This window comes from Caretta caretta, chromosome 24 (assembly GCF_965140235.1).
Source record: "Caretta caretta isolate rCarCar2 chromosome 24, rCarCar1.hap1, whole genome shotgun sequence".
In the NCBI taxonomy this organism is placed as follows: domain Eukaryota; kingdom Metazoa; phylum Chordata; order Testudines; family Cheloniidae; genus Caretta; species Caretta caretta.
The window spans coordinates 5,160,237-5,185,300 of NC_134229.1; the positions used below are offsets into that span (position 1 = coordinate 5,160,237).

General features: G+C 50.9%; 1 protein-coding gene across 3 annotated transcripts in view; it reads right to left on the reverse strand.

Moving 5' to 3' along the window:
• Positions 1-396: 396 nt before the first annotated feature.
• The window catches only part of IQGAP3 (IQ motif containing GTPase activating protein 3), a 56,403-nt gene continuing 31,735 nt past the window's right edge, over positions 397-25,064 (reverse strand). The window contains exons 30-38 of one of the 3 annotated variants that reach the window (XM_075122800.1): positions 24,879-25,011; positions 24,291-24,393; positions 23,402-23,549; positions 23,001-23,088; positions 21,787-21,999; positions 21,015-21,181; positions 20,477-20,578; positions 19,829-19,937; positions 397-890 (exon numbers count right to left, since the gene is read on the reverse strand). In XM_075122800.1, coding sequence (XP_074978901.1) covers positions 864-890; positions 19,829-19,937; positions 20,477-20,578; positions 21,015-21,181; positions 21,787-21,999; positions 23,001-23,088; positions 23,402-23,549; positions 24,291-24,393; positions 24,879-25,011 — 1,090 coding nt within the window. In that variant the 3' untranslated portion in view covers positions 397-863. Of the gene's footprint in view, positions 1,519-15,744; positions 18,844-19,828; positions 19,938-20,476; positions 20,579-21,014; positions 21,182-21,786; positions 22,000-23,000; positions 23,089-23,401; positions 23,550-24,290; positions 24,394-24,878; positions 25,012-25,064 lie in introns of those variants that run through there. The other 2 variants (XM_075122799.1, XM_048828670.2) reach the window with 2 other exon arrangements.

Sequence of the window (25,064 nt, forward strand, 5' to 3'; positions counted from 1 at the left end):
TACTCCTGCAATGCCTTGGCTTCCCCCAGCTCTAATCTCTCACAAATGCAGCTGCTTTAGCTAATTGCTCCGATGCTTGAGCCCCACGGCTAATCCAACCGCAGTTCAGGCCTCTTGCTCACCTACTGCTTGGAGGCATAGCCAGGGTATGTCTCTATGCCACCTTCCTGGGTGAGTGGTCGTCAGCAGGCATAGAACCTACAATCTTAGGAACGTAATGCTTGAACCTCAGCCGAGGGGGCACTAGAGGAGGACAGGTTTCAGAGTAACAGCCGTGTTAGTCTGTATTCGCAAAAAGAAAAGGAGTACTTGTAGCACCTTAGAGACTAACCAATTTATTTGAGCATGAGCTTTCGTGAGCTACAGCTCACTTCATCAGATGTATACCGTGGAAACTGCAGCAGACTTTATATACACACAGAGATCATGAAACAATACCTCCTCCCACCCCACTGTCCTGCTGGTAATAGCTTATCTAAAGTGATCATCAGGTGGGCCATTTCCAGCACAAATCCAGACCGGTACTGCAGTCCCTTGCGGATGGCTCTAGGACTTCTGGGGCCACGTCCCGTGGTCCTTCGCACTGCACACACTCTCAGTTTCTTCGTAGCATGTCAGGGGAGAACTTGTCTCTCCCTTCTGGGCAGAGTTGTTAGCCCAGGAACTTGTTCAAGTCAGTCGCTTGCAGCATGGTGCGCTCTGGATTGCTAGCCGCGGCCTTCGTTCCAACCAGCAGCAAGCCACGGCTCCTGCGCTGAGAAGCGAGCTGTGCTGAATGTTGGCAGAATACACAGGTCCCTCGCTCATTAGGAAGGCTCATCTGATACGGGAGGACAGGTTTGAAGGCCCTGGAGATCTTGGTTCTATTCCCTGGCTCGGTCACGGGTTTCCTGTGTAGACATGGGCAAACTGCATGCAGGTGGTTTTCCCCAGGACTCCCTGACCAGAAATGGGCCAGATTTTCAAGAGAGTCCAGATCCCATTGAAGTGCCAGCTCTTCCAAAGAGCTGAGGGTGTTGGGTGGAGTAACTGGTTCTAAGGGTCACGGTGGGAGCTGCTGGGGCATGAGCACCTGAAAACCTGCCCCTAAATGAATGCTGAGTTCTGTGGGGACTGAGCCGTGGGGTATCTGTCCTTCTGTGCTCAAACTTCCACGTGTAAATGGAGGAGCCTGATCTTTCCTTTGTCTGGCTTGTGTATTTCCATTGTAGGCTCTTCAGCATAGTGCGGGGCTGTTTAGGCACCAGTACAGCACCTTGCACAACGGGGCCTGATCTCAGTTTCGGTCGTGAGGTGCTTCTGTAATATAAAGACTAAAGGCGCCCGTGTATTTCCCATGAGATTTCAACCCCTCCCAGTGGTCGTTCCTGTGCCGACGGCATTGAGATGCTGCGCCCCGGCAGAAAAATCTCTCCTTTCAACTTTTAATTGGGACCCTGGGCTCAACCAGTTCTGATTCTCTGCTGTACTTGTTTATCTGGGAGGGATGCAGGGGGTGTGGCTGGGAGGAAACAGTCCCTGGCAGTTTGAGAATGAGACAGAAGAAGAAAAGAAAAAAAGAACTGAGATTCACAACAGTCAAAGCCTCTGGCCCTTCTGGATAATGGGCTAATGCAGGATCCCCCCACATCATCCAACAATTGCATCGACTGTGATCAGATGCCACCCTTTGCATGGCCTAGTGTGGTTAAAGCCAAGTCCTGGCAATCAGGACGCCTGGATTCCTTTTCTAGTTCTGGGAGACAAGTGTTGTCTAGAGGTTAGTGTAGGTCGGGTTCCTGAGTTCTATTCACTACTCTACTGCGGTTTGTCCTCAGGCAAGTCATTACCCACTCTGTGCCTCAGTTTCCCCATGCATGAAATGGGGAGAATAATGCCCTCTGGAACAGTCGAGGGTTGCCCGGCTCAGCTCTTTGATATCTGAAGGTGAAAGTGCGAAGGTGTTAATGACAGCAAAGTGCTGAGAGAGCCTTAGGTGCAACGTATTAACTAATTAATAATTTAATACCTGGGTAAGTCAGACACACTGGTCTGGATTCTAATCAGGTTTACCTTTGGGTAAAGGAGGAGTAACTCCAGTGAGGTCAATGGGGTCACACTAGCCTGTGGGAGAGCAGAATCCCGTCCACAGAAGCTGAGAACATAGGGCAGACTGTTCTCAGCTACGTTGATGTAAATCCAGAGTCACCTCATTAAAGTCAACAGGGTGACTCTGGATTTACACTGGTGTAACTGACATAAGCCTCTGGCCCTAACTGCATTAATGGCAAAGGAATGACTCCAGATTTACAGCAGTGAGACCAAGATCAGGATCTGGCCCTAGCTCTGTCATGGTCAACAGAGTGACTCTGGATTTACCCTGGTCTCAGAATCTGCCCCTCCCACCTGCCCAGGGTCTGTAATGAACTGATGAGAGGAAAGAAAAACAGGGTTGATTTGGTACCATCCTCCCCATGTGACTGTGGAAGGAAAGGGGGGGAAAGGGAGGGAGGCTGGGAGCAGGTAGTGGAAGGCTGCATCTCTGGGGGCTCTGCACTCTGCCAAGGCCAAATCAAGGACACAGAGGCAACAGGGCCATGGGGAGGCAGCCGAATGGCAAAGGTGGTGCAGTGGGGCCTGACAAACTGGAGCACAAAGGAGGCTTTGGCAGGAGGCGGCGCCAGGGTTGCTTAGACCTGCTCAGCTCCTGGAGCAAGATAAGGCCCAGTGGGAGGCAAGGGACAAAGAAAACTGATTGAGGGGTGTGGGGGTAACGTTGCACCTTGTGTGACCTTGGCCAACTCACTCTCTGTTCCCCATCTGCACAGTGCCTTGATTCACAGGGGCCTTCTGAGGCCATAAAATCATACAGTGATGGAGGCCAGATAAGTACCTAAGCTAAATAGGTAGGGAACATTGCCTAGTGGTTAAAGTAGAAGATTACGAGCCGAGACTCCTGGGTTCTATTTCTGGCACTTGGAGGGAGTTTTGTCTAATGGTTAGAGCAGAGAACAGGCACCCTGGTCAGGCTCCTGCCCCCACACTGTGCCTCAGTTTCCCCAGCTTAGAAATGTGTGTCACGATACTGACGCAGGTCTGTAAAGGGGCTTTGAGATCCACAGACCACCTAAGCGCTGTGCCTGCAGGCACTGAATACCCACAGTGGCACACGCACGCAGCGATCCCCCGGTCCTTCCTTGGGCTGCCGGCATGGTGGGAAGCCCATGGGACTGTTTGCGAGCCAGTGGCGACCCTGAAGGCCAGAAAGAGAATGAGTTGGCTTTGAATCCAGGGCTGCAGGCAGACCCTGCAAAAGGGTGAGCCCTTCTGTTAAGGCCGCACCTCCTGGCTTCGGCTCAAATATGTGCCGCTTGGAGACAGGATCATTCATTATTTAATTAAACCAACCCCCTTAATTAACTCAGAGTTGGAGCTTTCTATGCACCTAACTTCTAGGCAACACACTCCCTCCCCGCTTTGCTTGGCAGGATAGATTAGGAGGGGTGTGTTGCCTAGAAGTTAGGACGAGGGGCAGCATGGGGATGGGGGTCAGGATTCCTGGGTTCTTTTCCCAGCTGTGGGAGGCAAATTGGGTCTAAAGCAGGGAGACTGGGATGCAAGACTCCTGGATTCTATTTGTAGCTCTGGGTGGTGGTGGTGGCTGATGGTTAGACTAGGAAGACTGAGAGTGATTAGGATTTGTGGGGTCTCTGAGCCCTTGGAGGGGATGTGGTCTATAGAATAGACCTGGGCTCCTCCATAGTAATGGAAGCTGAAACCCTTCGGTCTAAGGTCACCGATTCGAATCCTGTGTCGGTCGGTCATGAAAGAAAGTGGCCAATACCCAATGGTGACCTACATGGAGTGAGTTTGCTGAGCCTCAGCCCAATCACTCATGGACAGGCATCTACGTCGCAAATCACCTCCACTGGTCTCCCTTGTTAGCAGCCTCAAGCAGACACAGAGGGCTGGATGCCTGGTCCCAGCAGGGGCAGAGAATTCAAACTGATGCTGCTGCAGGAATAAGCCATGGATTTGGGTCTCCAGCATACAGGAGTCAGGGGGCCTGGACTCAGGCAGGTCAGGGGCTGGCCCCAGACCCTGGAACAAACTCCCATGGGAGCAAAGGATCATCCCAGATCTTCTCACCATGCCTCCAAGCAGCCTTCTCTGACAGGTACACAGAGCAGTGTGGCCATTTAAAAAGGAGACCCTACCAAAACAATGCACCCACCCCAGCGCATACTCCCTTCTCCCCTGGGCTAGAGACAGAAGGAACCACACACGAGGGACGTGGGCCACATGGCTGAATGTGCGACTGGAAGGGGCTCAGCAAAGGCAGTGATGAGAGTGGAATAAGAACCTGCCTAGAACATAAATACACTTGACACATCATTAAACCTTGAGTTGATTAGACTGCTCAAGAAGATGAGTCTGGCCAAGGACAATGAGGCAAAGGTCTAGAGCGGCATTTCTCCAACTGGGGGGGCCTGACTCAAGAGGGGGTTGCAAGGCTACTGTTGGGGGGTTGGGGGGGTCATGGTATTGCCACCCTTACTCCTGCTCGGTCTTCAGAGCTGGGCAGCCGGAGAGCAGTGGCTGCTGGCCGGGGACCCAGCTCTGAAGGCAGCGCTGCAGTCAGCAGCAGCGCAGAAGTAAGGGTGGCATGGTATGGCAGGGTTGTCACTTTTTTGGGGGGTGGGGGTCATCACAGCCTGAAATATTTTCAAAGGGGGCCCAGCAAAATAAGTTTGAGCACCCCTAGCCTTGAGGACGTTAACAGCCACACTCTGCTCTCCTGGCATGTGCCCTGAAGGGCAACTCCCCCACCACCACCAGAGATGAGTGGGGCTCAGTCCAGTTGCCCCGTCAAAAGCAGATGACCCCAAAGAAGGTGGAACATGCTAGCTGCCTGCTGCACCCGCGAAGCCATGACCCACCCAGGAGCCGGCCCAGCTCAGCGGATCTTCTCAGCGCTGAGCTGTCCTCCTCCAGCACTTTGGGGGTTAATAGGCAGCCGCAGAATGCATGGGTGTTTCAATCCAGCTCTGTGCAGCCCCAGAGGCGAATTCTTCACCCGCTCCCCATGAACAAAGTTAAGCCCCGGGGGACGCCTCTGGGCGTTCCTCACTGGCTGGGGGCTTGAAAGCGCCGCTCCGCTCGTTGAGGCAGGTTGCTTCAGAGCTGTGGGAGCGTCGAGGAGTGTGGGGAGTGGGGGAAGGGCCCCCACCCACCTATCTCCCCCTGGAGGTGGGCATGATCCTGTTCTCAGCCCCCTGGCTTGGCTAGAATGGTTCTCCGGCAGCTCACGTTAGGGGCACTGACTGAGCAAGCAGGGGATGGCACTTGAGATTTTCCCTGTGCTTAAAAGCACAGACTCCGGAAACCCAGTTTCAAGCCCCTAGTCACCACAGACTCCCTGCGTGATGTGGGCCCCTCTCTCCAGAGGCTACAGCACCTTTAGAGCTGCACTAGGGGATTGTACCTGCAAAAATACTGGTTAAAAAAAAAATCACCCCCTTATCTCCTTTGCAGCAGGTTCAGCCCATTATTTCTTGTCCATTACTTCAGTGGACACAGGAAAAAAAACGGATCACAGTTATACTGGTGTCAAATCTGTACGTAGAGCAGGCCTTAGTCTTCTGCTCTAGCCACTAGGCCTATGATGCTAACAAACAGCATTCAGTCCTGCCCAAGATACTAATTCAGGAAATCAGATGGTGCTTAACCTTATGGCTTCTCCACGCGTGTGGGGGGGGGGGGGCGGGGGGGGTTACTTGAGAATAAGGCAGGGTGTGAATTTAAAGAGCTAGAGCTATGCTGGATTAACTCCCTGTGCGGACATTTTTATTCTGGAATCGCTCTTCCGGTCAATTTCCCCATGTAGACAAACCCTTCCTTTGTCTTCAATGGGACCTAAGCACATGTCTAAATGTAAACACTTGCCCCTAATGAACCAGGGTCTCCTGGTGACTGATGTTTTTTTTCCCCCCAGACTGTTGAAATGACCAAAGCCCAGTGGGGAGAGGGGGACCCCTCCCCACAAACCCTCCCCCTGCCATTTTTATTAACAGTGCATTGGTACCCAGGATGCTGCAGCCTGGCATGTCTTCCCTGGCATTGCCATGGCAACCACAGAAACACAACAAACAGCGACAACACACAGCAGACAGTCGGCAAACATTCCCCTTTTATTTGCTTCCCCCGTTCGATTGGTCCTTTTTCCCCTCTCCCGCAAGGAAGCTGCTACCCGCAGAAGAGAACATGAAGAATAATATTCTTGTATAGTGCCTTCTGCCACCCAGACATAGGTGCTGGAACTAGGGGGGCTGCTGCACCCCCTGGCTTGAAGCGGTTTCCATCATATACAGGGTTTGCAATTTGGTTCAATGGCTCTCAGCCCGCCCCCCCCTCACTATACAAACTGTTTGAGTGCCCCTGCTCCCAGCAGGATCTCGGCGTCTTTTTGCCAAGTTACAGGGCCCTCAGAAAGGCAGCCAGCTCTGGGGTGGAGTACAGCCACCCCCCCGTATTGACATTTTAAATCTAATCAGGCCGGATTTTTGTTTCCCCTCAGTGTTGGGGATGTGGATTTTCAGAGGTGAAAGAATCAGGGATGCTCAGAAGAAGTAACTGTGGCGGAGAACAATGGGGCTAATTCCTCCTCTTATGCAAAAAGGGCTATGGGATATTTACCAGCCACACACTGCTGTGTGCCCTCACTGCGATATGCCTGAGACCCCCCAGAGATGCGGTCCCTGCTGGCTAAACCACTCCACACAGATGGTGTCAATACAGGCATCAGCCTCATTCAGAATAAGGCCATGACCCAAATTACAAGGCCTTGTCTTCTCTGGGGTTGCAGCCGTGGTGACTTGTTTCACCAGTGCAAACTGGGTAATGCCACCCCACTGCAGCGGGGCTATATTGGCAGTTAGTGCTTGCATGGTTTGGGGGGGGGGGGCAGTGAGAGCACTGGGTGAGGGTGCAGGAGCCCTGCAGTGTTTTATTCCTGGCTCTGCCATTGACCTGCTGTGAGGGACTCACTTTGCCGCTCTGTGCCTCAGTTTCCCTATCTGTAAAATGAGGATGCTCTCCTCTTTTGTAAAGTGTTTTGATATCTAGGGAGTACATAGTTATTGCTATTGTGTGTGTTATGGAGCACCTAGGGGCCTCTGTCATGGCCCAAGCATCCACTGTGCCAGGCGCTGTACAAACAGAACAAAAAGAGTCTCCACCCCAGATTGCTGACAGGCTAAGACTGGATGATCAGAATGGTCCATTCTGTGGGGGTTAACTCTGAATCCTGAAAATCTGACTGCGTTACCTGTGAAATATTTCAGACGCGCCCCATCCCCAGACCACGTCGCTCTCTCATGTCTGGTAGCATTCCATCACTTTTAAAACAACCCCCACCCCCAAGAACACACCAATCTGTCACATCATTTAAAATAGTTTATGCTCGCAGAGGCAATTATGATAATAAATAACGAGGGAGACGGAGCAGGGCTAGGAAGCGGGAACGCTGTTGCTAGGGGTTGCATGGCAACTGGTGATTTGTCTCACTCGGCAGCTGCATCCTGGGCGAGAGGACACGCTGTACGCCAAGCTGGGAAAGTAGAGGGGCCGTGCTCGGTCTGGTGGGAATTACAGCAGGCAGCTCAGGGGCAGGTGTGTGACCGTCCAACTGCCCTGCGTCTCTATCCCCAGCACCTCACACCCCTGCGCCCGACCCTCAAACGTCTCAACAATCCAAAAGATGATCCCTCCTCCAGCCCCTAGGAGAAGCACATAGGGGTAGATGGGGGTGAGGAATAGCACAACAAGGAAGCTTAAGACTTGCATGTGGGTAGGACAGGGCAGGGCCCCTGGCGCTATGGTCTCTATTTCCTGGCCTGATATATCACCATCCCTCTTTAATGCCTTGTTTATTTAGATTTGAAGCTCTTTGGGACAAGGGCTGGTCTCTGACTACACATACGTACAGTGCCTAGCACAACATGATCCCGATCCTGGCTGCAGCCTCTCGCTGCTAGTATTATTATATACATAATGATTATTATTTGCACTGAGGTAGCACCTTGGAGCCCCATCGACCAGGAAGCCTGATGCTAGCTGCTCTAGCCAGAACAAAAAGGCACCCCCCCTCCTCCAAAGAGCTTATCAGTTAGATTGTAACAAGTGGCCCCCTCGTGCCTCAATTTCCCCCTCCTTAAAATGGGGGCAGCGTGACATGGCCACAGCTGAACCATCATGTAAGCTCGCAATAGGATTGTCGAACAGCACCGCTAGACTAACAGAACAGAATCCCCCACCGGCGTGCGGTTCCCCAGGTTACAATGACATCTAGCGGAGCTGCTGCCGGAGATCAGGCTGGCGTGGCAGCTCGCTGACATTTTCAGCGTGGTGCCCCACCCCCTCTTTTAAAGCAGGCAGTGAGGAAACAAAAACAGTCACCTGGTTTTGACAGAGAGCTGCCCAGCAAGCCTTAAAATCCAGGTGCACTGGGGCCCAAAATGAAGCCAGCGGCTTCCCAGATTTAAGGTCGGAGCCCAATGTCATGTGAGTCGGCAGCTCAGTGCCACGGGCTATGGATCGGTGCCGATTTACATCGGCTGGGGATCTTCTCCGTGGACTTGTGCTTTGACACCAGTGAGCCCACTGCTGAAACACATACACGACCTGAGCGGGGAGCCCTGTGCTTAAGACGCTGCTCTAGGACACAAGAGATCAGGCTTTGATTCCTGGCTTGGCCACAGACTCCCTTGTGAGTCCCAATTCACCATTGCCCTCCACGTGCACAAATCTTTACACCAGTGAAAAGGGAGATAAATGGTAGCGTGTTTCCCTTTCACTTTGCACCGTTGCAAATGACAGCCACCGTGTGCCTGGCAACAGAGACCCAGACACTCTGTGCCTCAGTTTCCCCAGCTGTATAACGAAGAGAATAATACTGTCTGCGCAAACACAGAGGGGTGGGGTGTGTAAGGTTTCTGGTGCACAGACACCCTGGGGATAAGCATGATAGAAGTGTCGCAGGCGTAAGGCTCCCACCAAAAATCTAGGCCACAATTTTCAAAGTGATTTTTAGGTATTCAATTAAGACATCTTCAAGGGGACCTGATTTTCAGAGTGGGAGGAGACAATCTTGCCTAGAGATAGAACACCGGGACTTAGGAGACTGCAGTTCAATTCCAGGCTCCACCTTTCCCTTGCTGGGTGAACTTGGCCAACTCACTTCCTTCACCGTGCCTCAGTTTCCCCAAATGTGAATGGGGATTAATGCTACTGACCTTTTTAAAGAACTTTGAGATCTACTGCTGTAAAGACGCCCAAAAAATCACTTGTTACTTACGAAAGTCTTGACGGCAGCTTCCTAGCTCAGACCACTTTGAGGCAGAAAGGTTTAGATTGCTGAGAGCAAGGGGAAAACACACAGAGTCCCAACTAAAGAGATAACTATGGGCCTCAGAGAAGGGTCTATTATTTCTGAGTCGCAAATGGAAGAAAAACCACATAACCCCCCCCAGCCTGACGATTCATGCCCATGATCTTCCTCCTTGCGGCACAGCACCCAACAGGGTAACTACCGCTCGCTCCTATGTTAGAACGTGAAGCATTTCTGCAGCTTGTGACAAATTTATTCTTTTAAATATATAATCATAGTCTTTATGAGATGTAATCATAGTATTTATGTAAGAATTAAGTGTGTCTGAAAGTGGCCTAAATTCCCTGCACAAGAGCTGAATAGATACCTAAGCATCTGACTCAGTGTGACTTAAATGAAGCCCATTCCGGGCTAATGTTGCTATTATCTAGCTCATTATAAACCGAGTCAGCCGCAATGCATATTAATCTTTGGGGGGGGGCATCAGACTGCAGGCGAGATGGGGGGGGACAGTTTGCTGCCGGAGCCTGTTTCTCAGCTCCATGGAATTTCAATGGCTACAAAAATGAAATAAGAATGCGACCTCCGGGCCTTGCCTGCTTGTAGACGGTTCAAACCACACAACAGCCCAAAGAGCAAAACCCTGCCCACATGAACAACACCTAGTTAGTCAGTCAGTCATCCAGCTGGCCAGCAGCCCCCACTGCCCGATCAAATCATTAACTTTGGCTGAGGTTCTCCAACCGCTATTTTGGAGCAGCCTCCGTGGGGCTGGATTGTCAAGAGGGCAGGTACTGAGAAATCAGGCCCCTTTAAAGAGACTGGGCACCTGTGGCAGGTGGAGAGAAATTCACTTCTCCCTTCTGGAAATTCCTGGCTTACTAGAGAAGCAACCCTAACTGAACTGGGGCCCCATTGTGCTGGGTGCTGTATGTACACTTAGGGAGAGACACTCCCTGCCCCCAAAGAACTGTCAGTCTAAACATAGGGGAAGACATTATCCCCATGTTACAGATGAGGAACAGAACACAGAGGTTAAGCGAGTTGTCCAGCACAGTGAGGCTGTAACAGAGTCAGGGATCGAAGCCACATTTTGCCAGGCCAAACCCTGTGCTTTCACCCCAGTACCAGTCTTTCTGCCTGTAGGTCGGGCCGCTGTTTACCTCTCAGCCATAAATTCCACATGGTATCTCACTGCATAAGCTCACGCTAAGGCATGCTTTGCAAGAGATGGGGCTCCTCCCAATGAACTGGGATGGCCAGGGGGCAATGTGAGAATTAGAAGCCACTTATCCTATTTCACTCTTCATAAAAGCGGAGGGAGGGCAGTGCCTTTGCCTTAGCCAGAATCCCATGACTGTAATTACATTTCTCTTGCCTTAAGAGATTTCATCTTGTGGTTTGAGCTGGATGTAGCTGCTCCAAGGGAAGAATTGTATGTTGCTATGGAACAACAAATGTGCTTCACCCCAGCAATGGCCGCATTTCACAAGAGGGTCAAATGATTTTTGACCTCTACACCTAGTGCTCAGAGATCCCTCTAGACGTGAAGATGCGTCTGTTTAAATATTGTGGCAAGGCACCTCCTTCCTCTCACCAGACTTAGCCCTTCCCCCTCTGGCAATGGCAGGCCTTGGGTAAATCAGCCCCACTCTGGGCAGCGTTTACCTTCCCCCTAGTGTGCTCCTTTGGCTGTGTTTTCAGGGTTGGTCTAAGGGGTGATCCTCCACCATATGAAAAGGAAAGAGTTTTGTAAACACAAAAACAAACAGGGATACCTTTTCCTGCCTCCTTGCTGGGGCAAGTTGTTGTCCTGTTGCTTGTCCGGGGGTGTCTGTCTTTCTCCTAGCAGGCACTTGGGTTTGGCTGTTCCCCTTTAGGAAGGGGCACAACCTCTCAGCCTGGAAATACTTGTTTCCCAGCTGCCACTAGCCTAGCAGTAGCTTGTCTTTCTCTTCCCCTTTGCTCACCCCAGAGGAGGGTGCTTTTAAAGGCCTCTGTTAGCCCTTAATTGGATTCAGGTGTCCCTAACTGACCTGAGGTAACCCCTTCTCAGCTTGTAGGGAAAAGGGCCTTTAACATTCTTGTGCTAACATATCTGCCTTTCAGGACCCTCCTGCAGCCATCCGGCTGACTTTGTCACAATATAAAAGTGTTTATACGTGGCATTTCAAGAAGATCAAGCTTGGGTCACTTTTGGTAAGAGTATGGATTGAAAAGCATTCGCCCAGTCTCCTTGCACTTTGAGTCTGTCCCTGGAAACATGCATGTTTCTCCTGTTCAACCCACTCAGAGTTACACGCCTAGACCAGAGGCAGAATTTGGCCCTTATTATTACCTAAAGTAGTATCTAGATGCCCCAGTTTAAGATCACAGTCCTGCTGCGCCAGGCGCTGTCTGTCTAGATCAGTGATGTTCAGACTGAAGCCAAAGAGCCGGAAGTGGCTCTTTAATAGGTCTCCTGCAGCTCTTTGTAGCCCATATTAAAACACTGGTTAATGACTTAGATTGGTTAATAATTAAATCACCCCATCAGGCTGCTTCTACTATGTTATTAACCAATTGTAGTTGATAAAATAATAATATTTGGTCATTTTGCTGTAAGAAAAATTTTATATATATATATATATAAAAATAAATAAAACGAAACAATGCATTCACACTACTGCGGCTCTTTTGGGTAATGTTGATCACTTATTCAGCACCTGAATCACTGATATAAATGGTTTCCCCTTTGGCCAGCTTATCTATTTAGGTTATAAGGCAGGAACAGAGGCACAGCGCAGGGAAGTGACATGCCCAGGGACACCCACTAGGTCAGTGGCAGAACTAGAATCCAGGTCTCGGGACTCCAAGGGCCGTGCTCTGTCCACTACACCACGCTGTCTCCTGCTCCAGAGTTGATCTGTAACAAGGACAACTTAACTACCGGTTTGTCCACATACAGACATTTATTTAGAATAAACCGAGCGAGGCGTGGGCACGGAGAAGGAAATGGAGATTCGAATACAGCGGGCACAAGCCTGGAGAGGCAGGATTAACACACTACGTACAGCAATTGAATGACAAAAAACAAAAACACAAAACAGACAAAAATTCCTTCCAGGGACATAGCAGGAACAGAGCTCCAAGACAGACAGACTTACAGTTCCCCACTTAACGCCTCTGAGAGAGAATAACCCAGAGCAGCAAGATGACACCCTAAGGGGAGTTACATGAGCAAAGGTATTGATGTGAGAGTCTGATTCTCTTTCACACACAGGGCCCCTTTGCGCTGCACTGGCCGGGTAATGGAGACTCAGATTCAATATATGTTACAGTTAAAATAGAAGGCCCCAACTGTAATTTAGACTCATTTGAAGCTCCCTTTACACAGCCAGAGTGGTGCAAAGGCTGCCTCGGTGTAAATGAGGGTCAGCTCCTTGATTGCTACCAGAATCTCTTGTTAGGACCCCGTTCTGCATGATCCCCAGCACTCACTATCCCTACTGTCATCTACCAACCCAGTTCTGCTCACCATTGTTTCCCTCTAGCCGTGAAATGCCGCCGACTTCTGCAGAGGTATTCTCAGTTTACTCCAATGCAAAGAGGAGCAGGATCTGGTCTCAAGGGAATGGAGCATGTGCAAACCTGGCAGGATCAGGCTCATTTTGGGGGGACTGGATCCTGGATAGTGCAGAGCGCTTTAGCCCCCCTTAAGCACGGCCAATAGCCCCATTCACTTCAATGGGATGAGTCACCTGCTTAGCAGTTAAGCACGTGCTTACGAGCTTTCCCGAATCAGGGCCAGTGCACTCAGCACCCCACAGGATTGGGCTCTAATAGAACAGGTGGGCAATTGGTTGACAGTAACATCACTAGACAAAAAGAGCGTCCAGTGTTCTTTGCTCTGGGTTAAAAATCAATTGAAACAGCCCCTGGATGTGTTAGGCCTTTTCCGGCCATTGGGCTGGCCAGAAGTCTAAATCCAACATGTATTATTGCATAGAAAGCAGTTGCGACAGGTTTAGCTCAATTCCTGCCTAACTATGCTCCGTTTTGAAACGGATTCCAAACAGCATCAGTTCTAACGCTAAATAACGAGGAGAGCAGCAGCCAGGCTGGATGGGGGAGCATCTCCTGTTTGGGCCACAAGGGTCAGAATCCTTTTCGCTGTAGGAGCTCTTGTGTTTGGCCAGGTTTGTTAGCCCATCTAGCACAATCCTCATTTATATTAAGGCCCCTTTAAGAGTCTTTGGTATTGATCTGCCTTCCAGTAATGTAGTACCCAAGCACCTTGCAATCTTCAGTGCACTTAGTCTCACACCCACGTGAGTGTGACTGGTTTACAGCTGCTTTAAGGCTTCTTTATACTGCCCCAGCAACATAAAGGGAATGTGAATCAGGCCCTACAAAGCTGCAGCCTTGTGGAGAATTTCTGAGAGTAAATCCCCGCCCCACCCTCCTAATTGGAGGGCCTAGCGGTTAAGGTGCTGGACTAGGACTCAGACCGGGGGTCTCTTTAATTCTCATCTTCCTGGGTGAAAGCAGGTTCGATTCTGTTGCCTTGCAGTGGGTTGTACATTGCTACATCAGATAGCATTTTACACTCATTCTGTCCAGGTGCAAGAGGACTCTGCGAAGATCAGGGCAACAGAGATTGAAGGCCAGGCACTCTGGGTATGTATACACAAGCCTCCCAGCCCAGGTCAGCCGGCTGGGGATAGCGCTCTAAAAACAGGTTTCAGAGGAGCAGCCGTGTTAGTCTGTATTCGCAAAAAGAAAAGGAGGACTTGTGGCACCTTAGAGACTAACCAATTTATTTGAGCATAAGCTTTCGTGAGCTACAGCTCACTTCATCGGATGCATCCACTGAATGTATCCAATGAAGTGAGCTGTAGCTCACGAAAGCTTATGCTCTAAAAACAGCTGTGCCAGCAGCTCAGGGTGGGCTCAGGCTGTGAAGCCCAGGGAGCAGAGGGGGCTTCAGACCCTGGGCTCCATAAACTAGCTAGGGGCTGTGTAAATATAGCTCGGCTCCCCATCTGCATACTGGACGTGGACAAAAGTTGGGAGAAAGGGATGGTTTATCTTGCCTGTTTAGACTGAGGCCATGTCTACACTACAGCCTTCTGCTGTGGTAGCAATGTCGATTTCTGATCAACACGGCCGATCCAGTTACGCTGGCAAAACCATGCTTTTAGCGGGATAGCTTGTTTCGCTCAGCAGTGAGGTGGAATAAGCGATATTGCTAATTGTGCAGGTTTGCTAGAATCGGCTGCGTCCACAATAGGAACTCTTTGGCAGTATAGTGTACTGGCATAGCTATACCTTAGTGCAGACCTGGCCAAAGCTCTATGGGTCAGGGATTGTCTCTGACCATATGTATGTACAGCTCCTGGCACAAAGGACTTTCAGATCTCCTAAATTTAGAGCTGGCTCTTTCTTCACATGGCGTATAAATCTGACAACTGTGGGGGTTATGAAACAGCCAGTCGAGATGATAATGGATGAAGTACACCTGAGACTTCTTTCCTACTAGCTAACCTAAATCTCCTTTACTGCAGATTAAGCCCATTACTTCTTGTCCTACCTTCAGTAGACACGGAGATCAGATATGATCAGAGTGGTCAACTGAAGACTGATCCCCTCCCCTCAGTCTTCTATTCTCAGGTCTAAACATGCCAAGGTTTTTCAGTCTTTCCTCATAGGTCAGGTTTTCTAAACCTTTGATCATTTGTGTTGCTGTCCTCTGGATTCTCTCCAATCTGTCCATGTCTTTCCTGGAGTGCAGCGCCCAGGACAGGACACAGGACTCCAGTAGAGGCCTACCCAGTGCTGAGCAGAGTGGGACAATTACCTCCCATGTCTTATATACAACACTCCTGTTAATACACCCCAGAATGATATTAGTCTTTTTTGAAACTCCACCACTACATTCTTGGTGCCTATGCACTTTGACCTACCCTAACTCCTAGTCCTTTTAAAACTATAGACGATTTAATAACCCCTCACTACTTAGCTTCTGCAAAATCATTATGCCATGGGGGGGGGGGGAGGTTAATTGGTATAAAACTGCTTTATAAAACTAATGCCAACTCACTGTCCTGGAGTCATACTCATTCAACAAGATCGAAGCCGAAATGTATTTTAAAAGGCAATATTATCTTAGGCCACTAGGTGTCACGGAAAAAAAGAATGAGGAGGACTTGTGGCACCTTCGAGACTAACAAATTTATTTGGGCATAAGCTTCCGTGGGCTAAAGCCCACTTCATCAGATGCATGCAGTGGAAAATACAGTAGGAAATACAGTGGGGCTTGAAAGTTCCTACTGTGTTTTCCACTGCATACATCTGATGAAGTGGGCCTTAGCCCCCGAAAGCTTATGCCCAAATAAATTTGTTAGTGTCGAAGGTGCCACAAGTCCTCCTCGTTCTTTTTGCTGATACAGACTAACACAGCTGCTACTCGGATAGGTTTTATTGTGTCAGCAAAGGAGAAAAAGGAGTTCATCACTGAAGCTGGACTTTTAGCTAAATTTTCTGCAGCTGCTAAAGCAATTGTCCTTCATTACTATGAATGCCAAACTCAGGGAATTTCTCTTGCCTTTTGAAGGCTGCACCCTTATACATGCTGGGACAGAGCCTCAACTGGTGCAAGTCAGCCTAGCTCCGTTGCCAATTTGCATCAGATGAGGATCTGGCCATCAGTATGGAAAATGCCAGCATCCTAAGTTATGTATCTATTATCTAGTCTAAGATCTGTTGGGAAGAGACCTGCCAGTTTTAACACATGGCATTAACACAAGGCTTTTCATCCACAGATCTCAAATTGCTTTATACAGGTGGATAAATGGTTATCTACATAATGAACTAGGTATTATTATATTATCCCTGTTTTACACAGAGGGAAACTGGAACATCCAAGCTCACTCAGCAGGTCCATGGCAGAGCTGTGGATAGAACCCCAGTCTCCTGGCTCCCAGGGCACTGAATCACACTGCCTTAGCTACAGTGATGTCGTCACTGCAGACTCAGGTTACGCCTCTCGAGCTAGCCTCGCTCCAGTGTGGCTGCTCACACTTAAGTTGCACAAAGCCACTGTGGTAGCCGACAAGCCGTGCTAACTCAAGCGACAGCTGCTGAGCCAGCCAAGCTGAGTTAAAGGGGGTGAGTGCGTGTGTGTGGACGGAATTTGAGCTAGGGACAAAACTCAAGTTCCCTCTGCAGTGAGGACGAGCCCCGTGAAGCGTCCCGCCCACCCGTGACGCCATCTTATAAACACAAGTAATTTCAAGCATTCACGGGCTTGTTCTGTTGCCTGACTATACCAGGCGCTTGTAAGCGTTCTCAGAACATGCCTTGGAATAGGCAGTGCGGTGTTACTGGTACTAGGGTGGCAAGTTTCATTAGTGTCTTAATAGGGTTCTAAAAGTTATTTAGAAGAAAAATTCAGAGTCAATAAGGCTGTAAGAAAGAGAGGGGCTTTGTAGTACCGGCATCAGCAAGCCTCGCCCCTGCTCCCACAAACACATGCTCAGCTTCAAGCACCGACTCATGCTAGTGGCACGTTTGATTGAAAACTCTTGGGGGCAGGGGCTGTCTGTGTTCTGTGTTTTGACAGCGCCTAGCACCACGGAGTGCTGGGCCACGGCTGGGGTGCGTAGATGTTCCCCCCTCCCCCCGGTTCAAATCCATAACAGCGCTCGTACTTAAACACGTGCGTGAGCATCTCACAAGACCGAGGTCCTGGTTTGTACTTCCCATCCCCTTGGGATTATTCATTCTAGAGTCGCCTGTCAGATGTTAACCACTCGCTTTTACCCTCCTTCCTATCCTTCAAAGATGGAGAATGATTTCCCCCACCCCTCTATTCCTTCCATTTGCCAGACCACCCAGAGAACATGAAGATTTAAACCAAAAAACAAAACAAAAAAACCAACCAATCACACCATCACGGTCTTCCCTAATTTTGACATGCCCATGCCCCCCTCCCCTAAACTTTATGACAGATTGCAATGGGTGAGCCAGTCTGGCCAGGGCCCCAGGGTGAGCTGAGCTATTTTGATCCATTTTTCCCCATTGGAACCCCTTGGAGGCTTTTAAATGAAGTTAGTTGCCTTAATTAGGTTTCAGCTTCTCTATATTGCACACTGGTTTATTATTGTAGGGCTGCCAATGGCTCCCAGGCAGCCCACACACTGTGTTTATTATTGTAGGGTGGCTAACACTGGTGTGTTTATGGGATTTTTCTTCTTCTATGGGCAGTCTAATTCTGACTGAGAAAACAGAGGTAGCCAGGGTTTTTTTGCTGGGGTAGGGGAAAATAATTACAATAAATGTATTTAAAAAAAAAAAAATGTAAAAGACCAGGTCTGCAGCCTACAAACCTTCAGTGTCCTTAAACAGCCACCAGCAGAGTGACCCGAGAGAACTAAACTCAGAACTCAAACATCTAAAAATACTAGTTTAAAAAAAAGGGTTAAATATACATTAAAAAGCCAGAGACTGGTAACTTCCCCCCCCCACACACACAGGTACCACGCCTTGTGATGAGTGATCCGATACCAGCTATTCAGCTAGCCCTGACCCTGATTTGCTGCTGTTCAGCAGAGACCCTGCATGGGAAAGGACCCAGGCGTGGTATGTGGGTTATTTGCACGCATCGGTGCAGACCAAGAATTCTCACACCAGCTCTCTCACTGGTGTCACCCACGGTGGGGGTGGGGTGTGAAAAAATTTCCAACCTCACGCTCCTGTGGCTGAGAAGGGATGAGCCAGAGCTCAGCAACTGGATGCTTAAAAAGTCTCAGCCTAGTTTAAAAAAAAAAAAAAAAAAAACACGCAAAATAAAACCAACTATCGCCTTGTTCATAGGAAGTGGGCGGCAGCTCTGAGTAATAGTGTTTCCTATCTAGTCAAAGCAGCAGCATGGATAAGGCACCAAGGAATCAGAACCTGGGGCACCGGCTCGATTGCCGCAAAGGGCCTGCAGATCAGGCATAAGCCCCCCAGCTGCAGGGGGGCAGGCAGATGGGGCAGACATGCACACCAATCATCCTAGACCACTGCAAAGCCCCCTAGGGACCATTGCAACAAAAAGGGAAACTGTAAGGGGTGCTCTACCCTATGCCAGGGCATGCGCCAGCCCCTGAATAGCCCCCTCACCCCCGCGTGTATGCTGGGATCTAGATTTAACCCCCAAGGCAACAAGATGCAGCTTGAGTGTACCAGTTCTGGGCAGGAGAGAATTAACAGCAATGCCTCTAGTGCTGTAGTTTTCCCCTCTCCTTGGCAAGGTACCATTCAGAAGCCGGATTCTGGCCCCGAAGTCTCTTTGGCAGGTTCCCTCCCCCTCCCCCCTCATCCCATTCCCCCCCCAGCTACTTCCTGAAGAACTTCTTGTTGAGGAGAAAAATGAGCAGGTTGACGTTGACTTTGGCCTTGTCGAACAGCTTCATGACGGCCACACCTTCGTACTGCAGCTGCAGCAGGTCCTGGGAGGGAGAAAGCGCCACTGGGGACAGGTCTTTGGTAGCACCCGAGCCAACGCCCCTGGTAGTCAAGGGAGAATCTTTCCCTCGACTTCCAGCTCTGGAGCCTGCCCTCAGCTCCTTCCGAGCGAGAGCTGCTGCTGGCGCATCATGCTGGGATTCTATTGCCAGAGGCATCCCAAATTCCCTGAGCACCGGACGAACGTTCAGTCTCCCAACACCCCCGCCAGTGGTAGGGATTATCCCCCGTTTTACAGATGGGGAAACTGAGGCAGGGGGGAAGCAACATACACAGCAAGTCAGTGACAAAGCTGGGAATATGGAATCCAGGAGTCCTGCCCCACCCCGCTCAAACCACTAGATCACACTCCCTTCCAGAGCTGGGAATATAGAACCCAGGAATCTTATCAACCAATTCCCTACTCCAAACACTCTTCCTCCACAGAGGTGTTTACTCTAGTATAAATTAAGGATTCTAGGTAGATATCTTATCAGCCTCACCATCCAGAACACCCCTGGCTGTGCTCCCACTAGGGAGGTTAAAGCTAACTGGTTGCTGGGTTTACATTCCTGGGGATACTGAGGCCCAGTGGAGAAGGTACTTCCCTTAGATTATGGAGCAAGCTGGCTGCGCTGTCAAGAAAAGAACCTAGGGAGATTTCAGGTCTCCTGCTCCAAGCACCAGACTGCTCTCCCCTATCAGGAGCCAAACCCTAGCTTCTGTTCCTGGCTCGGGAAGGGAGTGCGGTCTAGTGGGTAGAGCACGTGGCCTAAGCCAGGACTCCTGGGTTCTATCTAGTCCCCTGCTCCAACCAACCATTACATAGACTCCTAAGGGTTAATGTCATGCATGCCTCTTGGATGCCAAGAGTTAAATGTAGCTGTGTCACCTCATTGGTGCACTGACTCCACCTCCCTTCGTCCGGGCTGCTGTAGGCTCCGCACCAAAGCATCCCCACCCGCGAAGGAGCCAGGGCTGCTTCCCTACCTGATAGTGAAGCTGGAACTTCTCCATGTCGATCCCCATAAATCTGGCCTTCACCTGGAACTTGCCGGCTTCCCCGCACGGAACGATGTCGAAAATCACATTCCGGAACCTGGAAGGGGAGAGCATCAAACGAGGGCAACGGAAAGGCCGAGATCAGCCGCGTCAGGATGCCTGGGTTCTAGTCCTGTTCTGGAAGAGCAGTGTTGCCTAATGGTTACAGCGGGGGGGGGGAGGGAGGGGTTGGGAATCAGGACGCCTGGGTTCTAGTCCCACCCTCTGCCGCTGCTCAGCTCTGTAGCCTTCACTCTGTCTGCTTCCTGTTGTACAGTAGGCGATTCTCTGCTTCACAAGGAGTATATTCCAACCACCAGACTCGGAGGAAGAAAGCACCTGAGATTCTCCCAATTGCTCAATTTTTGGCCAGCTCGAATAATCTTCCCTCTTACACTGCCCTGCCCGAGGCCCCTCTAGGGTTCAAAAGGAGTGTCACAACCTGTACGGCCTCTAGGCTGAGACAATCAGTGAAGGGGAAGTGAGGGGAGCCAGGCTGAGATGACCTGGTCTTATCACACAGGCAGCTAACTGAGTGGCTGTTGGACTGGGGCAGCTTTCAGACCGGAGCAGCACCGTGGCGGTGAGGCTACTTACTGGCCGACAGGCAGGTCTTCTATCTCAAGCAATACGCCCTTCTCAAAGAGCCGTGCCGCCGTGTAATGCAGCGACTGCTGCTTCTTGCTCTTCCCATTGAGCCTTAAAAGAAAAGGAATGCGGGGGGTCGGGGGGGGGCTGAAATGAAGCCACGCAGCTGCCTGCCTGGTACGCGATAAATGCAGCGAGTCGCTCTACACGGACTCGTTCGAGTCACAGATCTGGGCCTATGAGTCTGATCTCTCGTGGGGCCAGAGGGGTTTCCAGATTAAAGGGATGCAGGGGAGAAGGCTCTTGAGCCAAGAGAGGAAGTAACTGCTGCATGAACAGAGGAGGCCGACTAGCAAGAAGGCTCATGTGGTTAACTAAAGAGGGATGTAATGCTACATACAGAGTGGAGAAGAATTCCTTCCTGACCCCTGGGTGCTGATCAGCTCATGCCCTGAAGCATGACATTCAGTTACCCTCTGCGCAGGATCGTAAGCATTGGCGGTTACAGCTTTGAGCTCTTTTCCGGCCCATACATAGCCCAACGTACTTGCTGCTGGCAGCCAGGTTGTCCAGACATGTCCGGATGTACTGATTGTAATAGTCGATTTGCTCCTCATAAAACGAGGTCTTGGAGTTGAGGCCGTGGAGGGTCTGCCGCAGTTTCACTAGCTCCCCCTTGCGGTGCTGCCGGTAACGCCTCTGATTGCGAATATCCTGGAGCATGGGCAGGGATGAAGAAAAAAAAAAAACAGCTGGAAAACCCCTTGCCTGGACCCAGTTTACTGAAGTGAGAACCACAGCTGACTGCAAGCTGAAACGCCAGTTGGATTCTGGAAACAAGATAAGGACCACAGGGCTTAAAGCATCGAATTCTCTTTCAAGCACTTAGAGGAATGTTCGAGTGGCCGGGCTCTGGCCCGGTGAACAATTCCCTTCGGCCCCCGAATGCATCTGCCCCCTCCAGCAGTAGCTGCCCCCGGTAGCTCTGTTGTGCAGATCAGTATCTAACGTGAACTCCATTACGGTCACATCCAAGCACTGCACAATCATTAGTGTCTTTATGCTCATCCAAGGTCACGCAGGGGAGTCTATGCCAAAGTAAGGACTTGAGCCACGCTGTCTGCTGGAGCCCTCTGCTGTCTGTCTGGCCACCCAAGTGCTTAATTTGGCCCCCCTCTGAACTGAACCCTTCAAACATCAATGGGCTCTATGCATCCAGCACCTTTGGCTTATCCTGTTATTGTCCCAGCTGAGCCTGTTCCTAACCCCTGGCCTTCTCCTAGGTTTTCTAAGCCGGGGTAGGCTGCAGGGGGTGCTACCTTGGCCATCTCGTTGATGATCTCCTGGTACTGATTGGCCGAATCCACCACCCCTAGGCTCTCCAAGCGCCGCAGGTTCCGGATGACCTTCCGCTTCTTCTCTTCCATAGAGAGCTGGCTGTTGCTAGCCAGGGAACGGTTGCGTTTCAACCTGTCTGGGGTCTGGGCCTCACGCAGGGCCCGCCGGCGCATCTGGTGGTGATGGAAGGCTTCCTAGAGAGAGAGAGATGGAACATTTCTTCCATCAGCGTGGCACCTGCGGCAGCATCCCCGGAAGCAGGTTTCAAGACTTGGAGGCCATGGGGAGAGCATAGGGAGTCAGCCCCCTGCAACCACGCACGAGCCTCAGGCCAGACAGAAATAGGTCTCCTCCCTGAGCAGTGAACTCTGGCTTCTCAGACTGGGTGGGGCACAGGTGGGCCAAAGGAATCAACCATGCTCCTACGCCAGGGTGCGCTTGTAACAGGCTGGCCTGCCCCTTTCAAAGGCCAAGAGGCCACTGGCAGCCCCTGTGCCATAATTAGCTGCCTTCCAGCCTAAGGCAGGACTAACTGAGCTCAGGTGACAGCCTGATAAACAGCTGGGCCTCAGGAGAGGGCAGAGAACAAGCTGGGCTCCTGGGGAAGGCCCTGAAATAGGGTGTGAAAGAAGCAGGGGACTCGGCTCTATCCCAAAGCAGATAGGGAGCCCAGAAGGGACTGGAACACAGCCCAGACGGTGGGCTGAAGAACCTTTTGTTTGGACTTGTTACCCTGGAAGGGGTTAAGTTTTAGTTGGTGACTTGGCTGGAGGGCTAAGCCAGGGCATCAACTCCAGCTTGTGTGGGGAAGGCCGAAGGGGCCCACCTTGGAGGAGTAAGTTTAGGCCAGGAGTGCCTGCAGCACCAGCATACACAACTAGCAGGAGGCGCTATGGGGCAGCCACACCTGTGGTATATGCTCCAGTTAAGCACCTCTCCTTTGCAATGATGTGTGCTTGCAGTATACATGTCAGCCAGTAGATGGTCACTGTGTGCTGTAGCAAGCTCCAGGCAGGGTGTTAGCCCCTGGTAAACAAAGGAAGCAAAGCTGGGACTCAAGCTGGGTGGAAAGCCTGTTTGTTATTTGTAGCAGTTGTCTTTAACAAACACCTCCTGCTTAAGACAGGCTGCGATTCACCCAGCCTCCAATATCCCCCACTGCTGGCCAACCCCTCTCTGCTATTCTCCACCCTACCTGATCCTCTGATGCAGCTGTCTGTAAGATCTCCAAGAGGGAATCCCCCAGCTGGGCCTGGATCACGTCCACTAGCATCTGTTTGGTGCTAAAACAAAAGAAAAGCAGCACAAGTTACCCGTTTTGGTGGCTGCGGAGGAGAAGGATGGGTTGAGCTAGTTAGCTGCAAGTCGATGAGCCAAACAGTGGAAGATTTCCTTGCAGATGCCACTGTCAGGGCATTTAAACATATCAGAGCAAAGCAAGGAGCCCAGACCAGCCAAGATGGCCATTTACTGGCTTGGCTTCTGGAGTGTCAGAAAAGTTTCACTGAATCCTTGGGCCACAGGGTCCCTTTCAAAGGAGGACGTGCCACAGACTCGCTGGATGCTGGATTGCCACGTTCAGAGGGACGCACTCACCTCAGCAGCAAGCTCCTTGTATCTGCCTCCTCGCTACTGGCCTCCACTGCATCAAACTTGTTGGCGAGGGTGAGCGAGACCTCCAGCTTGCCAAGCTGGGCCAGCGCTCGCTCGGGGCTGCCGTCACCTGGGTTCGGAGGGCTCTCACCTGCAAGGCCAAAGAAAGTCGGGAGTAGATACTCAGTCATTCATCAGGGGAGAGGGGTGATCAGAGCCAGAGGGGGGAGATCTGGGTTCCACATGGCACCCTGCCACCGGTGCGGACTGCTGTGTGTGGGGTAAATCACTCCAAGCCCCTCTGTGCTTCTGCTTGCAAGCTTGAGGCTTTGTCCCACTGAGTGGTACCTGGTGCCACCATATTCCTTGCTAATCAGTAATCCTCCCAGCTCAAAGGAGGAAAAGGAATAACCCTGACCATCATAGAAATAAGTAATGGACCCTCCCAACCCGATCAGAAGGATGAGAAACAAACGAACACGACAGCACTGCCCACCCGACGCAGTCGAAAACCCACAAAATGGGCTTTGAAAATCAGGGAGGAGATCGAACATATAAATAGGGTTCTCTTTGCCTCCCCCCCCCCCTTTCCCTCCTGATCTAAATGCACTCAGGTCACGTGGTCAAGCTTTTTCTTGCAACCATGAGGACTAGAAACTTGGTCTTCTAAAAAGACGGTGAGCTGAGGTTCTACCAGTCGCATGACTTCAGGGGTTGAGGCTTTAACAAAAACCCAAGGAGGGTTACTCGCCCAGCACAGTAAATTACTTGGCCCAGGTGAATGGAATGTAGCAAGGCTACTATCAGAGGGGATAACAGGCAATATGCGTTCACTTGAAAGAAGACATGCAGGGGAGGGTGTTCTTGAAACTTACAAGGGGTCTGCACGTACCTATCAGAGACTGGACAGTAGGCAGCTCATCAAGGTCTTCCAGAAGCTCATGCAAAGGGTCCTTGTGATCGGGCGAAATGGAGTCCTGATGCTCTAGTAACAGCTACATCACCAGAGGGAGAACACGAGCGAGGTGGAGAGCACAAAAGGAATGGGATTAAAAACCATATTCCAGACAAGCAGCGCCCCACCATTATATAAACCAATGATACGGTCCAGCCTTGTCTGGAATACAGCATGTGCACTGGTCACCCCATGTCAAAAAGGATATTGCAGAAAGAGAGCAGTTCACAAAAGAGCTCGCTGAGATGCCTCAGCACCGTCCCGCCGCGGCAGGCAGGCGGCATGGCACGCAGCCACAGTCTCACTGAGCCCACGGGCAGGAGCAGAGCTGACCCGACCTGGGCGGGGAGCAAATGGGTTTGTTTTCTGACCCCCACCCCAGCATTCGTCGCAGGCCCTGGCTGGGTTGCCGGGCTCTACTGTTGATCTGAGGATCCAAGGTTTCAGCCCTTGAGCCCCCCTTCCCCTCCCGATTGCAGCAAAGGGTGTGAGGCAGACGCACAAATCCTTTCCGGACCCCTTCACCTTGTGGGTGTTAATGAGTTCCACTGCCGTGATGTAGATGACCGGCTTGGCCACAGCTACCATCTCCGAGTACTCATCCACATTAAACCTTTCTTCCGGCTCAGGGACGGAACAGGCAGCACTGATGAACTTCCTATGGGGAAATGGGGGGGTGGGGGAATAAAAGTGTCCCTTCTGCGACTGCTG